The sequence below is a fragment of the Rhincodon typus genome, chromosome 7 (assembly GCF_021869965.1).
Source record: "Rhincodon typus isolate 14 chromosome 7, sRhiTyp1.1, whole genome shotgun sequence".
Classification (NCBI taxonomy): domain Eukaryota; kingdom Metazoa; phylum Chordata; class Chondrichthyes; order Orectolobiformes; family Rhincodontidae; genus Rhincodon; species Rhincodon typus.
Window position 1 is genome coordinate 61,360,165 of NC_063338.1, and position 17,213 is coordinate 61,377,377.

General features: G+C 40.0%; 1 protein-coding gene across 4 annotated transcripts in view; it reads left to right on the plus strand.

The window, feature by feature from the left end:
- Positions 1-17,213, plus strand: part of tgfbr2l (transforming growth factor beta receptor-like) — a 90,560-nt gene that overhangs the window by 51,983 nt on the left and 21,364 nt on the right. For all 4 annotated transcript variants that reach the window (XM_020526790.2, XM_020526791.2, XM_048599511.1 and 1 more), the window contains exon 4: positions 8,186-9,006. In XM_020526790.2, coding sequence (XP_020382379.1) covers positions 8,186-9,006 — 821 coding nt within the window. The remainder of the gene's footprint in view (positions 1-8,185; positions 9,007-17,213) is intronic.

The window sequence follows — 17,213 nt, forward strand, 5'->3', positions numbered from 1 at the left end:
GCACCTCAATTTGATCTTCCAAAACACATCACCTTGCATTTGGCCAGATTAAATTTCATCTGCCATTTCTCTGCCTAAGTCTGCAATCTACCTATATCCCGCTCTATCCTTTGACAATCCTCCTCACTATCTGCAATTCTGCCAATTTTGGTGTCATCTATAAACTTACTAATCAATCCACCTACATTTTCCACCAACTCATTTAAATATATTACAAACAAAGGTCCTAGCACTGATCCCTGTAGAATACCACTAGTTACTGATCTCCATTCCGAAAAGTACCCTTCCACTGCTAATCTCTGTCTTCTATGAGACAGTTTTGTATCCATGTAGTCAATTTGCGCCAGATCCCATGAGACTCTACCTTTTGTACCAGATACCGTTTATCAATATCCTTTATTAATACACTTTAAAGCACATTCAATGGAGAAAATCTCACATATTTTGCTAACATTAGGGATTGAACCAACTCTGTATCACAAGGGATGACAATCTTTTTGGCTCCTTTTTTCAGACAAAACTATAGTTACTTAAATAAATTATTCACGAATTTTTATGATCTGAATTAAATCAAAGTAAATGTATTGGATGGTATCAGTTTGTCATAAGTTTCACTCATTTCGTGCAGCATTTCTGGAGAAACACAAGATGTGCCCACAAATTTCACTTGCCCAACTTTACATTGCAGTGAAAGGGACGTGTTTAAGATAAATATGATTCAAGGAGATCAGAGAGAAACCTCTTTCTTTTCAGTTTTTCCATCATGGTAATTAGAGTTTTGTTTATTATTAGCTCAGTTATTTTTCCAGGTTCACTGAGTTTTCACACAAAGGTTTCCTACCGCCTATGTGGACAATTTGTAACTATCAGCCAAAAATCATAGCTTGCCTTAGTTTAAAATTTTATATTCTTCTTGGTGGAAGTTGATTCCCAAAGGAATACAGTTTTTAAATGTGTCCATCAACAAGACACCTATAAGGTTTTCAAAATCTTAATCAAGCGTCATCATCCTATAGTAATGATCAAATACCATTCATTTTTCACAAGCAAATTCCACAAAATCTGTTCTTAATTCTGTGCCTATGAGCTGCTGGGACAAACCTACATGCATGAAGCACAGCAGTTTTAACAGTATTGGAATCTGCAAATGGTTCATACAAAAGAGGTTATTAAACCTTCAATGCTTTTCCCAACAAAAAATCTTTGCACTAGAATTGTCTGAATTTCTTATGGCTATTTAAACTATGCACGGTGTATGCCTCCTTAATCCTTTAGCCTTGGGATTGGGCCTTTGCCAGACCAGAGAATTTGCAAGACCACAGGAAGTCAAGCATATTCAATGCACACACACTTTAAAAGTAAAGACCTTAACTTGACTTGGATCAATCACAAGACTTTTCCAATTGAATGCCTAAAACAGTATTTAGGGTATCCAAATTGGACAGATTGTAACAAAAAGTAATATGGATAAAGATCAATGCAAGCAACTACAGGGAAAAACAGACACAATGTGGGTCCTGCACCACAGATATGACTGGACCAGAGGTCCAAATTTGGAAGGCACAGCCTGTAGCAATTTTCTCAAATGGGACAAAATACATTTCAACTCCTTTCCCTCACTGGATTTAGACACGAGGTAAATATCTCTTGCCAAATCAAGAACAGGAGCTAATCCCTGTTCACAAAATTGAAACCTTTTCCTGTCCAGTTCAAATTTCCTGGTTTCAAACTCTCATTGCAATTCACAGTTTTCCCTCTCTCAAGTTTGCATTTCCCTTTTTCCCTTTCTCTTCTCTTTCAACTTATAGCTTTCAATTTGCTTTAATTTTCCTTTCAAGTACAAGTTGTTTCACTTCTAAATGAACCTTAGCCAACTCCATTTACATTTTATACAGAATACCTTTTTCCTTTCTCAATGCACGAATGTTGAATCACTAACTCAACTATTTCTGACTTAGTCAAAATTGTGAGAATTATTTTAACGTTTTGGCCATTGCTTTAATATTTCCTCTGTCAACTGTTGCAATGTATCCACATACATTCTATCTTTTGAGAAAAGCTTCAGAAATAGTTATGAACATTTTAATTTTTCAATGAATACACCAAAGTTCAAAGTTCATTGTGAAAGTTAATTCTTAATCTTGTCACAATCTGTGGATTTAAAATCCTGCAAAAGCACCAAGTTTGTAAAGATCCCTGTAAAGACCAATAAATTCTTCCAAAACAAAAATTTCTTAATTAAAAGCTGAATGGAGTAACGTGAATATCAAGATTTTATATTAAAACAAAAGAACTGAAAGCATTTTAAACATACTTTGTTTGCAAATAATGTATACGTTCAACTACCAAATATTGCTCATTATTTTTGGCAAAATCAGTAAGTCCCACTACCACATATTAGATTAACTGTTCTTTAAACAGATTTTCAATAGTCCTGGAATCAGTCCAAAATTATTCTTAGCTACTGTGGAGTTAGTACTTTTCCTTTCTTAGTAAAGTAACTGCACAGAGGTCAGTATCCTGTCACCAAGTCACCCTTTATTTACTTGTGCACAGTACATCGGCTGTGGCCGGCCAGCCAGCTCAGAGTTAGTTCACTTAAGTGAGGAGATTCCAATCTCTTGGTTATATATACTTTTAGGCAGGTCCTGTGTTTCTCCTGTCACCACTGAAATAACTGCAAAGAGGCCAGTATCCCATGACCAAGTTACCCTTTATTTACTAGTGCACAGTACACTGGCTGTGGCCAACCAGCTTGGACCCAGTTCTCAACTGAGGAGATTCTAATCTCCTGGCTATTTTGGTCAGCCAAGGTTTTCCAATCAAGAGCCTCATAGTCAACGAGGTCAACGTGGTTCTGATCACAACATCCCTCCCCAACTAAATCCAGGGATGTTGGCCTGATCTTTCACTGGTCACTTTTCCTGTGACGTTTTCGCCCCAGGTCCAGTTCCGCTGATTCGGACTATGACATGGGTGGTGTGTACCGGACCGTAGCCTGCCCAATGCATCTGCAGCACCTTCTCTTCTTCTGGCTGTAACAGTATCGAGGTTGCATCCACCTCAGACTCTGAGGTTTCCTTGATGCTAAATGATGCTAAATGCTGTAAGGGGCCAGGTATGCTTTGCTCCTGCCCTGTTTTGAGGTAACAGCTTTCGGGTGATCCACGTGTTTGTTCAGGACTGTATCACCTACTCAAACTTTGGAAGTCACCGGACATGACCTCACATCAACCTTGCCTTGTATCCATACAGGGCCGTTCCCATAGTTCTGGTACCAAATTTCATCCACAAATTTAAATTGTCTCTCTCGCTCACAGGAGGCATGTGGCCGTCATTGGCTTTCCTGCTGCTGTTTCACCGCCACTCCCACGGGTCTGAGAATATCAGGGTTAACCTGGTGTGGAGTCCTCTCCCAGTCAGAAACTCTGCTGGAGCTATCCCTGTTGTTGTGTGTGGAGTGGTTCTAAAATTGAACAGGAACCGGGATAATTTGGTGTTAGTTGACGCTGTAGGCTGCTTCTTTATGCCTACCTTCAATGTTTGGACTGCTCTTTCCACTAGACCATTGGGCAATGGATTGTATGGAGCTAACTGTATGTGCCAAATATCATTTGACTTCAGGAAATATTCAAATCCTTGCTGGTAAATGATGTCCCATTATCCGTGAAGAATACATCCAGGAGTACGTGCATTGCACGCAATGCTCACAGCTTCACAATCATCATCCCTGAGTTTGCTGAATGAACTTGTGGCATGTTCAACCACTTTGAAAGGGCATCCACAATGACCAGCAACACTGAGCCCATAAAAGGACCAGCATAAGTCAACATGCAACAGTGTCCATGGTTTACCTGGCCATTCCCATGAATGTGGGGGTGCTGCTGGTGGCAGTTTTTGTCCTTGTTTGTACTCTAGGCACTGCCCCACCAATGCAGCTATGTTGGCATCTAAACTGGCCACCAGACATAGCTTCTTGTTAGTGTCTTCATCTTGGAAACCCCTGGATGACCCTGGTGGGGCTCAGCCAGTATCTGGCAACGACTGTACATGGGACAATCGCTCTGGTTCCCCACAGTAACATGCTGTTCTCTTTGGTGATCTGGTCTCACCAAGTCCAGAAATGTTTCGATCTGGGTTGCAATGTCCCTTCTGTTTCCTTCATTATCACTAGCTGTTTTAGTTTCACTAGGACAGGATCTTTTTGTGTCCACAGTCGGATATTATCAGTGGTGACCAGAAGGGTATCCAGGAAGTTTAAAACCAAAACGGAGTCTTCCAAGGGAGGCACCACCGGCGGAGTATCTGTCAGTGGGAGGCGGCTCAAGGCATCCACATTCGCCACTTTGCTTCCTGGATGGCGTTCTAGCTTGTACTTGTACGTGCTGAGAATAAGGGCCCAACACTGAATTCTACCAGAAGCTATGGGCGGCACTGCCTTGTCTTCCTTCTGTAGCCCTAGTAGGGGTTTGTGATCTGTTACTATGACAAATTCCCATCCATAAAGGTACTGGTGGAAGTTCCTCGTACCAAAGATGACTGCTAAACCTTCCTTCTCTCTCTGGGCACATTTGCGTTCAGCATCAGCCAAGGTCCAGGCAGCATACACTATTGGGCGTTCCTCTCTGTTGGGCCACCAGTGAGCCAACACAATGCCAATACCATTCACGGAGGAATCACATGTCAGCACTACCTCGCTTTGGATCATTGTGGGCCAACATCTTAGATAACAAAAGGCTAAAGGCTACGTCTCGGCTATGCAACCATTTCCAAGGTTGACCCTTTTTCAACAGCAGGTGTAAGGGTGCCAAGATGAAGGCCAGGTTATGTATGAATTTTCCGTAATAAATCACTCACCCAAGGAAAGACCTAAGCTCCAGTATAGACATGGGAACCAGGGCACCTTTGATTGCCCTCACTTTGTCCTCCAACATGTATAACCCGGTTTTGTCAACTCTGTAACCCAGGCAGGTTACGTGGGGTACCTGGAACACATTTTTTTCTTGTAAGGCATACGCTCACCTGGGAGAAATGTTTAAGCACATTGTCCAAGTTCTCCAACCGCTCTTTATTGGACTTTCCTGTTATTAGTACGTCATCCAGATAAATGTCAATCTGGGGTATCCCTTGTAAAACGTTCTCCATGTTCTACTGGAAAAAGGCACAGGCTGATGATACCCTGGATGGCAGTCTTGTATATTGATGTAAAACCTTATGGGTATTAATTGTGGCGTACTTCTGGGACTCCTCATCCAGTCGCAATTGCAAGTAGGCACGGTTCATGGCCAGAGATAGTAAGAACTGCCGATGTTGGAGTCTGAGATAACACAGTGTGGAGCTGGAGGAACACAGATGGCCAGGCAGCATCAGAGGAGTAGGAAAGCTGATGTTTCGACCCAAAACGTCAGCTTTCCTGCTCCTTTGATGCTGCCTGGCCTGCTTGTGTTCTTCCAGCTCCACACTCTATGGCTTATGGCCATATTTGTAAATGATAGCGCCCCCCGCCCCCCCCCCCCCACCCCCACCCTTATATACAAGTCGTCTATGCACAATTTCAGGTATTTATCCAGCTGCAAGAAGCGGTTTGCTGTTTGCTTAAAATCCCCACAAAGGCAAACTGAACCATCAGGCTTCAAAATTGGTACAACTAGTGCTGCTCATTCCACAAACTGCACTGGTTTGATGATTTCTTTACTCTCCAGCCTCCTATTTTTTCCTTTACTTTTGCCAATATGGCACTGGGCATGTCTTGCTAATTCTCAGAAATGCTTCCTGGTCAACATGTAATTGGCTTTGACCCCTTTGATAGTCCTGAAATACACCTGGGTATATCGCTAGGATTTCACTAAGGCAGCCATTTTCTAATCAAGAAGTACTGACATAACCCAAGTTAATCTTTCTCAACCAATCCTGCCTCAATAGGCTTGGGCCTGAGCCTTTTACTACCATCAGTGGTAACTGCACCTACTGCTTCTCATAGGAGATCGGGACCGAAATCGTACCCTTAATCGCCAATGGTTCCCCAGTGTATGTTCTTGGTCTGGCTGAGGTCGTGTGCAAACTCAAGGGTTGGAATCTTGTTAAAGACAGATTCTGCAACCACAAGTACAGCTGCACCAGTATCAACCTCCATGGGAGCTGGGTGACCATTTAACTAAACATTACTTTTAATCAGTTGCCACTTGGACATCGCGAAGCACACTAAGCAACTTAATTGCTCTAGCCCACATGTAGGGGCACTATCCAGGGTGAGTGCTTTTCTGGATACCGGCCTACAGTGTTTTCTTGCTCAAGTCAGGCCTTGTAGGACTCCTTTGCTGTCTCGAGTCCACATACTGGCAGCACCTACGATAGGCCCAGATCCTGAAGAGCTGTTTAGCTACTTGGCTGAGTCTTGGTTTTGTTGTTGTGTTCTGCTGTGGGCTGGCCTCGGGTCCTTCTGTTTAGGATATGCCCTGCATGACGCTCTGCCATTGCCTATACTCAAGGGTGACAGGTGAGGGAGTCCACTTCCATTGGCATACCCTGTAGCTCCCATGCTCCACTTTCCACATTTTCTGACGACAAAGCCAGTTGCAGTGCCTGTTTGAAATCAAGTTGGGCTTCAGCTAGTAGGCGATTCTGCATGGTTACATCATTAATCCCACATACCAAACGGTCTTTCAGCATCTCATTCAGTGTTAACCCAAAAATCACATTCCTCTGCTAGTCATTGCAACCTCATCAAAAATCCTGATACAGATGCCCCCAGTTCTCGAACGGTCAAATAAAACCGACAGTGTCTCAGAATTAGAGGTGGTTTGGGGTTGTAATATCCCTTAACCAACTCCGTCAACTCTTGGAACGTTTAGTGTCTGGTGCCTCTGGGAAAGTTAAACCCCTCATAACTGAAAATGTTGTGGGTCCGCAAGCAGTGAGAAGGATTACTTGCCAGAAATGTTCTTCAGGCACGTCTTGTTTTGTCCTGTTGCCACGATAATAACTGCACAGCAGCCGGTATCCCATCACCAAGTCACCCTTTATTTACTTGTACATAGGATATTAGCTGTGGCCAGCTAGCTCAGACTGAGTCCACTCAATTGAGGAGATTCTAATCTCCTGATAATTTGTTTTACATTCGCAGTTACAAACTAAGATCAAAGAAATCCTTGGATAAATAGTTTACAATCCATTAAATACAATTCAAGTTATACAATGCAAATTATTGCATTCTTTCTAAAAGAAAGTTTGTTTCAGTTCATTTTGCTCTAAAGTAAAAATACATTGCAATGCTTTCAAGTGAAGCCTGGGGTTTGAAGCTCAGTTCCCATAACATCACACACAAAGCCTTTGGCCTACACACTAGACTGTTGGCCTACACAGTGAGCTGTCGACCTACAAGCACGTCTTTCAGTCCACACACACACTGTCAGCCTAAATGCACATGTCGGTCCGCATGCACATGTGTTGGTCCACATGCACATCTGTCAGTCCACACGCACAGCTGTCGGCCCACATGTTCAGCTGTCAGCCCACAAACAGAGGCCCAGTCCACATACAAGGGCTCAGTCTGGGCCCCACACACTAAAATAATGGCCGAGAGGCCTGGTCTCGTCACCAAGTTACCTTCAATTCACTAGTGCATCAGTACACTGGCTGTGGCCAGCCAGGTCAGAGTTAGTCCACTCAATTAAAGAAACTCTAATCTCCTGATTATATTGGTCAGCTAGGACTTTCCTGATTGACCCAAGTTAACGACCCCAATCAAGAACCTCATAGTTGACGAGGTCAACCTGGTTCCACTCACTACACTTAGCTGGTAATTTCTAACTTAGAACAGCAGTGGCCACTGATGTGACTACAATCAGTAACTGAATGTTTATGGGTTTCAACTTGGACAAGGGTGGTCATGCCACATTAACCATTTCTTGCTGCCTTTCGTGGATAAAATTGCACAGTTCAGTGTAAGCAGAGAGGGAGGTGCAGTGCTAAGGGAGCTTATTGATGGAGGACCATAAAAGTCTGCCTTATATTTAATGTTATATGTCCTTTTGTTTGTGATTACCCTACATCACTTACTCATATGCTTTTAATACAGATTGGTTTTTATTCTGGGTTATTTGTAAAGTATCTATCTCATAGTACAATGATTCAACATTCCTATTATGGGACGCTATATTTTATCTTAATGACATTTTTTTTCCAGAATATCCAATATCACAAAAAAATGAGGTAATTCCTGTGGCAGTGTTGAGCCTACTCCCACCTACCCTGATTGCTTTCACGATAACGATGGCATTTTATCTCTTTCGCACTCGGCAACAGAGAAAAGTGACCAAGGAGTGGCCGCAGAAACAGAGAGAGCACCAAAGCCTCACTAGGACTGACATGAGAAAACCTGGAGAGTATGATGGAAAATGCACTGTCGCAATTGATGATGGTCAGTCCAACATCAGTGCAACATGTGCCAACAACATCAATCACAATAACGAACTGCTACCAATCGAACTGGATGGCATTGTTGGAAAAGGTAGATTTGCAGAAGTCTGGAGAGCAAAGCTCAAACATAGTGCTTCAGGGCAATATGAAACTGTTGCAGTGAAAATCTTTCCTTGTGAAGAATATCCATCGTGGAGAACTGAAAAACAGATCTTCTCAGACGTCGATCTCAAACATGAGAGTGTGCTCCAGTTTCTCACAGCAGAAGAAAGAGTAAGAGGAATGGAAAAGCAATACTGGCTCATTACAGCTTATCATAGTGTGGGAAATCTACAAGATTTCCTCACCAATCACATTCTGACCTGGACAGACATGTATATGATGACAGGATCCCTTGTAAATGGGGTTGCTCACCTTCACAGTGACTATACTGCATGTGGCACCCCAAAGATTCCTATATCTCACAGAGATATTAAAAGCACAAACATTCTGGTTAAAAACAAAAGGGAATGTGTGTTGTGTGATTTTGGTCTGGCACTGAGGCTTGATCCATCTCTAACAGCCGAAGACTTTGCCAATAGTGGCCAGGTGAGTATAACATGACTTTTGAAAGATGGTATTGTAATATGAAGCTGATTAATGTAACATAGTGTGATCATTTAAATTTAATTAGATTGGTTTTGTTGTATTAAAACAACCGAAAAATTGATATTAAAAACATATTTTTACCTATGAGTAGATATAAATGAAGAAGTTCTGCTCGACCATGCACAAAGTTGAATTTTTCTCCCATTCTGTCATTTAGCTTCCAATCCTGCATTGCAGACCATAAGGAGTCTGAACATGGATTCAACAGAAGGATAGTGCCTAATCTGTAGAAATTTGGGTGTTGGCAGAATACCTAGTATGACTTTCCAAAGTGCCTAGTGATATACCGGGAATGCCCCAGACAAAAACATTTATCAATATGTACACAGATAAAGTCCATTCAGGTTTCATCTGGTTTAACCATAGACAATGGTTATTAGTTTTCACTCCCCTCCTTCTCTCCTGAATATTTTTTATTTTTACTAATTTACCATATAACCTAAAAAATCTGAACTTAATGCACAAATCTTGCCAGAAAATATTGATGTGATATTCAGCTTTGGAGAATAACACTGTAGCATGATTGTGACCTCATTTTTCCATACATGTACGCTAGCCAAGATTTGATAGTGGTTCATCATCAGATATGGAAACCAGGATTGATTTTTGCTTTTTATAGAATACTGATGTGGAGCGTGGTGAGGTGGACTTCCTTACTGCTGCTGAGACTATCACCACCCTATTTACAAATGAAGGATTGAACCCAGAAGCTTCCTGGATTGTAGATTCAGTATTACAGCAGACATACTCTTTTTCTTTAAGTATGGGAGGGGATTTCCATTCTTAAATAATGTAATGACATTATTTGTTGACTGGTATTAATATAGCAATAACAAATCTTTCCTTGTCGTTGTTTGTAATTACAGAACTTGAGAATTACTGAAACCATTTTATTGAAGATTTTCATCTCGCACTCATCAGGACAATTCACACAAATACAAATTCAAAGGGAAAACCAATATTTATACTGCATAAGAGGGGAGTGTAGATTAACAAGTGGATTCTGTTTGGGAGAGGCATTGTTATTTTGCTTTGCTATATTTGATCTGACACTATTAGGTTTCATGGAATCTAGAGTCAACATTGAGGGCTCCCAGCTCAACTTATCTATTTGCACACCAGTGTGGCACTTCCACTAAAGGGCATTAGTAAATCTAATGACTGGACACTGAACTGGACTAGCCATATAAGTACGGTGGATACAAGAACAGGTAAGATGGTAAGAATTCTGCAGTGGGTAACTCAATATCTGACTCCCCAGAGACTGTCCACCATCTATAAGGCACAAGTCAGGTGATGGAATACTCCCAACTTTCCTGGATAATTGTAGCTTCAACAACACTGAAGAAGCTTGACACCATCCAAGACAAAATGGCCGACTTAATTGGCACTGCATCCACAACATTCACTCCCTTCACTGACATTCAGTAGCAGCAGTGTATACCATCTACAGGATGCAATCAGGAATTCACTAAGGTGCCTTAGACAGTACCTTGCAAATTGATGGCCACTGCTATCTAGATGGAAAGGGCAGCAGATACATGGGAACACCACCACCTACAAGTTCCTCTCCAACCCACTCACCATCCTGACTTGAAAATGACATTGCTGGATCAAATGGATAGAAGTCCCTCTCTAATGGAATTGTGAGTGTTCCCGTAGCAAATTAATTCAACTGTAGCTCATCATCAGCTTCTCAATGGTACCTAGGGAGAGTTAATAAATGCTGGCCCAGCCAGCAATGTTCACACCCGATTAATTATATTTTTAAAATTATTTATTTTATGACAAATGGCAACAGTTTCCTGGTCATAGTTAGATTTTTGTTTGAATTCTAGCATTTACCATGATGGGAGTAGCACTGCACCTCCCCAATTTACAATTTTGTTTAATTTTTTTTTTAAAAAGCCTGGCAGTTAACTGTCAATCACCATTAACTTATACTTTCTGCCTGGCAGTGCCTCTGTGAAGCAGAGTCCACTTGCCAAATAATTAGCATTCCTCACATGCAGTGTAAACATTCATTTTCTCCTAAATTTGTATTCTTTTAAACTGTTCTGATGAAAATCTTCAACAAAATATGTCCTTTCTTCAGAAATACTAAAGCTTCCTGAACAAATTAATATCAAATCTGGGCTAATATTAGATACCCTTTACCACCATTACAGTGAGTTAATTGAAAATTTGTATAATGGCAGATCAGTTCTGTCAGTGTCATTTCCTAGATTTCCCTAATGCTCTTAAGGGTAAATAATCGGAACTAATGGAAATGTCAGAATTTGTAAAATCAATCAGATATTTCAATTCCTAAATGCATACAGCTTGTATTCCTTGTGTAGTGTGCAAATCTAATTTTAAAATGTTAGCTAAGTAATGTCATAGAGTAATACAGCATGGAAGCAGACTCTTCAGTCCATTTTGTGCCAACCAGGTTTCCTAAACTGAACAAGTCCCATTTGCCAACATTTGGCCCATATCCCTCTAAACCTTTTGTATCGATCTACCTGTCCAAATGTCTTTTAAATATTGTAATTGTACTCATCTCTAACACTTCTTCTGGCAGCTCATTCCATATATGCACCACCTTCTATGTGAAAAAGTTGCCCCTGAGGTCCATTTAAATCTTTTTCCTCTCACCTTAAGCCTATGCCCTCTAGTTTTGGACTTCCCTACCGCTGGGAAAAGACCTTGGCTATTCACCTTTTCTATGCCACTGGTGATTTTATAAACATCTATAAGGTCAACCCTTAGCTTCCTATGCTCCAGGGAAAATAATCCCAGCCTATCCAGCCTCTCCCTATAACTTAAACTCTCCAGTCTTGGTAACATTCTTGAAAATCTTTTATTCACCCTTTCCAGTTTAATAACATCCTTCCTATAGAAAGGAGTTATGGACCAGACCAAACTCCCTCAAAATATATTACGAAGATAGTCTAGACCCCTCAACTTTTTGTTATTTTTAAAGACCTGCATAAGGCATTGTGTTCCAGATGCAATTCGATTGGTCAAACTACCAGGCTTGAAGGAAAACACTTTTTCTTCTTACACTATAGTTACAATACAGACAAAATAAGAATAAAAAAAATTATCCTAACTATCAAAATACTTAACAAGTTAATATATACATTAACTACAACTGATTAGCTGTTCCAAGATAGTAACATCCTATAAACACACCCTTGGCAGAGGCAAAGTCAGTAAAATAGATTGCCTCACATGCGACGTTTCTCCAGTCTGGGAGGAAAGAATATCAAGAGAAAATTCTGAGAGAGAGAGAGACAGCAAGAAGTCAAGCGTTTTGCTGTAACAGGGAAAGAGGTATAGCAGCTTCCAAACCCTAACAGCTACTGAAAGTTAAATGAAAATCCTGGTTTTGTGGAAGCTCGCTTCCACTCATTCAGACTGCTTCTATTGTTCCAACTTTAAAAGAATCCCTACAAGTCCTCACAAGCTGTTTACTTGATTGGATTGAAACAGATAGCTCTACAACTCTGTCTCAATCTCTATTCATAAAAAAATCCCTTAAATCCATAGTGTCATCAGACATCCCCTCTCAAAAAAAATGATCCATCAATATATAAAGATGGCTTCATTTTTAAAAACCTTTAGTTTTATGCTATTAGTACATGACAATATATATATTACATTGACTCTAAGTATGCAAACATTCACTACTACAGACCATTCCAGTCCATTTTTCTCATCACCAAAAGCCTCCGTCTTCCTTCATCAAAGTCGAGACAACACGTTGGCATTTATGTTCTCTCGTCCTGCCACATGTATAGTTTTCAAATTGAATTGCTGCAATAATAATTTCCACATAAATAACCTGGTATTTTTATCCTTAAATTGTTCCAAAAAACTCTAAGGAGTTCTGATATTGTCTCAGACACATTACTAGCAACATAAATGTTGAAATTTTGCAACGTCAACACCAAACTCAAAGTCTCCATCTCAATTGTGGAATATTTCTGTTGATGAATATCCAGCTTTTTGGAAAAAATACCCAATAAGTCTTTCTATTTTATCATCGTTGTCTTGCAAGAGTACACAACCAACACCCACATCACTCACATCAATAGCCACTTTGACTGGTTTCGCGTAATTAGGTACGGCTAATAGTGGGGCAGTGATTAACACAGCTTTTAGATTATCAAATGCCTACTGACACTTTTCTGTCCACTGACATTTTTTGCACTTCTTCAACAGGTCAGTCAGTGGAGCAACGATGCTGCTAAAATTTGGTAGGAATTTCTTATAAAAACCACTCAGTCCCAGGAATCTTAGTACTTCCCTTTTCATCGATAGTATGGGAAACTACCCAATAAACTTTGTTTTCATATCCCATGGGGCCATTTATCCATTTCCAATAACATGGCCAAGAAACGTAATTAGGGCTTTTGCAAATTCACTCTTAGCCAGGTTTATCACCAAGCCTGCATCCCGAAGTCAATCGAACAATTCCAATATGTGCTCCAAATGTTCCTTCCATGTGTGACTAAAAATTACCAGATTGTCCATGTACATCCCACAATTGGTAATCTCAAAAAGACTTTATTGGTTAGTCTTTGAAATGTTGCTGATGCATTCTTCATACCAAACAGCATGACTTTAAACTTGTATAGACCATTTGGTGTCATGAAAGCCAAACATTCCATCACTCTTTCGGATAAAGCTAACTGCCAGTATCCTCTAAGTAAGTCCAACTTTGAAATACAAGTTGCTTGTCCCACCTTCTCAATACAGTCTTACATACATGGAATAAGATATGAATCAGATTTTGTAACTGCATTGACTTTGCGATAGTCTACACATAATCATTGGGTATGATCTGATTTTGGCACTATGACTATGGGTGAGCTTCATTCATTGCAACTCACTTTGATTATGTCAACTCTGAGCATGCTTTCAATCTCTTCTTGAACCTGTGCCAACTTCAGAGGGTTAAGATTATAAGGATGTTGCTTAATTGGAACAGCATTTCCTATATCTACATCATGTGTAATTAGACTAGTGCTTCCAGCATATTGCCATGTATCTCCCATATTACTCTTTCAGGTCATTTCAATGTTCTTTTTGAGGGTAACTGAATAATTTATCTCAATTTTTGAGAACTTCTTTATTGTCCGGTTTAATCTGAGGAATTCCCGATTTAGAATCATCTGAACTTGGTTCTTCACCAGTTATACATTCTCCTTTTGCTTTTTGAGCATATTCGTATGACACACTCTGTGAGATTTCTTTCTATCTGGCATTCTAATTAAATAATTCACCTCAATCAATTTTCTTTCGATTTGATAACACCCACTAAACCTTGACTTTAAAGGCTCACCTACCACTGGTAGTAACACGAATACTTTATCTAGCAAAATTGCAAATTTTTGATTTCTTGTATGCTTCCTGTTTCATCTCATGCTGTGCTACTTTTAAATGCTGTCTAGCTAACTCACCTGCTCCAGTTAATCTCTCCCTAAAATTTGGCACACAGTCCAAATGTACAGTCTCTGAACTCTGACTAATCAATTTCTCCTTAATTAATTTCAGTGGTCCTCTCACTGCATATACAAAAGCTAATTCAAATGGATTGATTTTAGTTGATTCATGAGTTGCATCCCTAATTACAAAAAGTACAAATGGAATTCCTTAATCTCAGTTCTCTGGATAAGCTTGACTATAAGCCCTCAACATGGTCTTTAAAGTTTGATGCCACTGTTCTAATACTCCCTGTGATTCTAGATGGTACACAATGGATTTGAATTATTTTATTCCTAAGATATCCATCGCTTCCTCGAATAATTTTTACCCAAAATTTGCCCCTTGATCTGATTGTATTTCTGTGGGTTGTCCATATCTAGTAAAAAATTTGAGTAACTCTTCTACAATCCTTTTAGCCAGGATATTGTGTAATGAAATGGCCTCTGGAAAACTAGTAGATGCATCCATTGTTGATTCCCATTGCTTGTTTTAGGAACAGGTCCCACATAATCAAGTAAGACTCTTGTAAAACCTTCCTCAAATGCAGGAATGGGTATTGAAGGTGCTAGTTTTATCACTGCCTGAGGTTTTCCTGACACGTATGACATGTCCTTCAAAAGTCAATCACATCCTTATGCAGTCTAGGCCAAAAAAAAATGTTTTTGTGTTTTGGTTTGAGTTTTGATTACTCCCAAATGACCTCCTACTGGTAATTCACATGCTACTTGCAATGCCTCCTTTGTATAACCCACTGGGGATACAACTTGATGAACTTCTGCCCATTTTTCATCTGCCTGAATATGTGATGGTCTCCACTTCCTCCTCAAAGACTTTGTTTTTAAGATATTAACATTCTGGTATACACTCAGATTCTTCTTCGTGTATGTTTTTTGATACAACTGCTTTAGTTTTTCATCTTTTTGTTGTAATTCAGCTAGCTTCTCTGAACTAAAAATATCCACTTTATCCTCCACCTGTTCTTGTTTTTCTCTCAGCTATTTGATCAAATTTCTGACCATTGAATTTCAACTTCCTTATCTTTACTCCTTGATTTCTCCTCCTGTTTCAACCTGTGACTTTATGACCTTGTTACCACACAGTCAGGGAAAATTCCAGCATATACTTCATATAGCACCTAAGTTGTCTGATTTTCCACTGGCTTTTCAACCACAATGGGCATCACTCCCACCTGATCCAGCTATATCATTGCCAAGTATAAACAGTATTTCTGGAACCGAGAATTTCCCTATTACTCCTATCACTATCTCACTACTTCTCACCGGACTCTCCAACCTCAGTTTATATAATGGAACACTGCTCCTCTTACCATGAATTCAACATATTACCATCTTTTCTGCCAATACTCCTTCCGAATTACACATTTCCTCACCTTGCACCACCAAAGATTGACTTGTTTCTGTTTCTCTTAAAATTTTAATTTCTTACCTGCTCTTCCTGGCATACTTAAATAAAGAATACTCAAACAAGTAAATTCTTTAAAGAGATCGTGCGTTTTCTTCTCAACCAACTTCTGATCAGGTGGTACATTGTTTTGAAGCTTTCCAGCTTCCACTGCTTTCCTTTACCACTTCAACAAAACTCACTGGTTTATCCTGTTTTCCCAAATCTATTTTCCCAGTGCTTTTTCTAAACCACCAACACTGCAACTCCATGTGGCCTACATTATTACTGTGAAAAACACCTGAGCATTTTTTACTTCTCTGTCCCCCTCATGGGTTTCCTTTTCACTCTGTGGTAAACTATCTTCACTATGTTCAATGAGATCTCCTTTTCTATAACCACCTAAGATTTCTCTTGTCGCCAATTTCTCTCCCTCACAGATTGAAATTGATGTCAGAAGCCAAATTTTGATTTATGAACCAATTCATAATCATTTGCCATTTCCGCTACTAATCTTGTGGTCTTAACTCTCTGCTCTTCCACATGAGTTCTCACATCTTCAGGAAGTGAATTTTTGAACTCCTCCAAAATAATCGTCTCTCTAAGAGTGTCAGATGTCTGATCAATTTGCAGTGCTTTTATCCACCCGTCAAAGTTACTTTGTTTGATCCTTTCAAACTATGTATGTCTGACCAGGGACCGTCCTTAGATTCCTAAACCATTGTCTATAGGCTTCTGGCACTAGTTCATATACACTTAAGATGTCTTTTTTCACCTCATCATACATCCCAGATACCTCCTCTGATAGTGATGTAAATACCTCACTATCTCTACCTACCAAGTTTGTTTGGATCAAGAATACCCACCTGGTCACTGGCCATTTCGTTTGTTAACATCTTTCTCAAACGAAATGGAAAAGGCTTCTATGTCCTTCTAGTTGAACTTAGGCAACGCTTGGACATATTTAAACAGATCCCCACCGGGCCTTTGGCTCTCCATCACTGTCGTCATCACTACTCTTACCTTTCACTCTACCTTTTAAGTTATCTTTGAGTTTTCAGTTCCAATCTCTGAAGTTCAAAAACTTTCTCTTTCTCCCTTTCTTCTGCTAGGACCTTCCTCTCTGTTTCTTTTTCCTTTGCTAGAGCTATTCTCTCTTTCTGCTTTTCTTCTGCTTTCAATCATAATTCAAACTGTTTCATTTCCTATTCATGTTCAAGCTGCTCCATTTGCAATTGAATTTTAGCCATCTCCAGAGATTCTGATCGCAT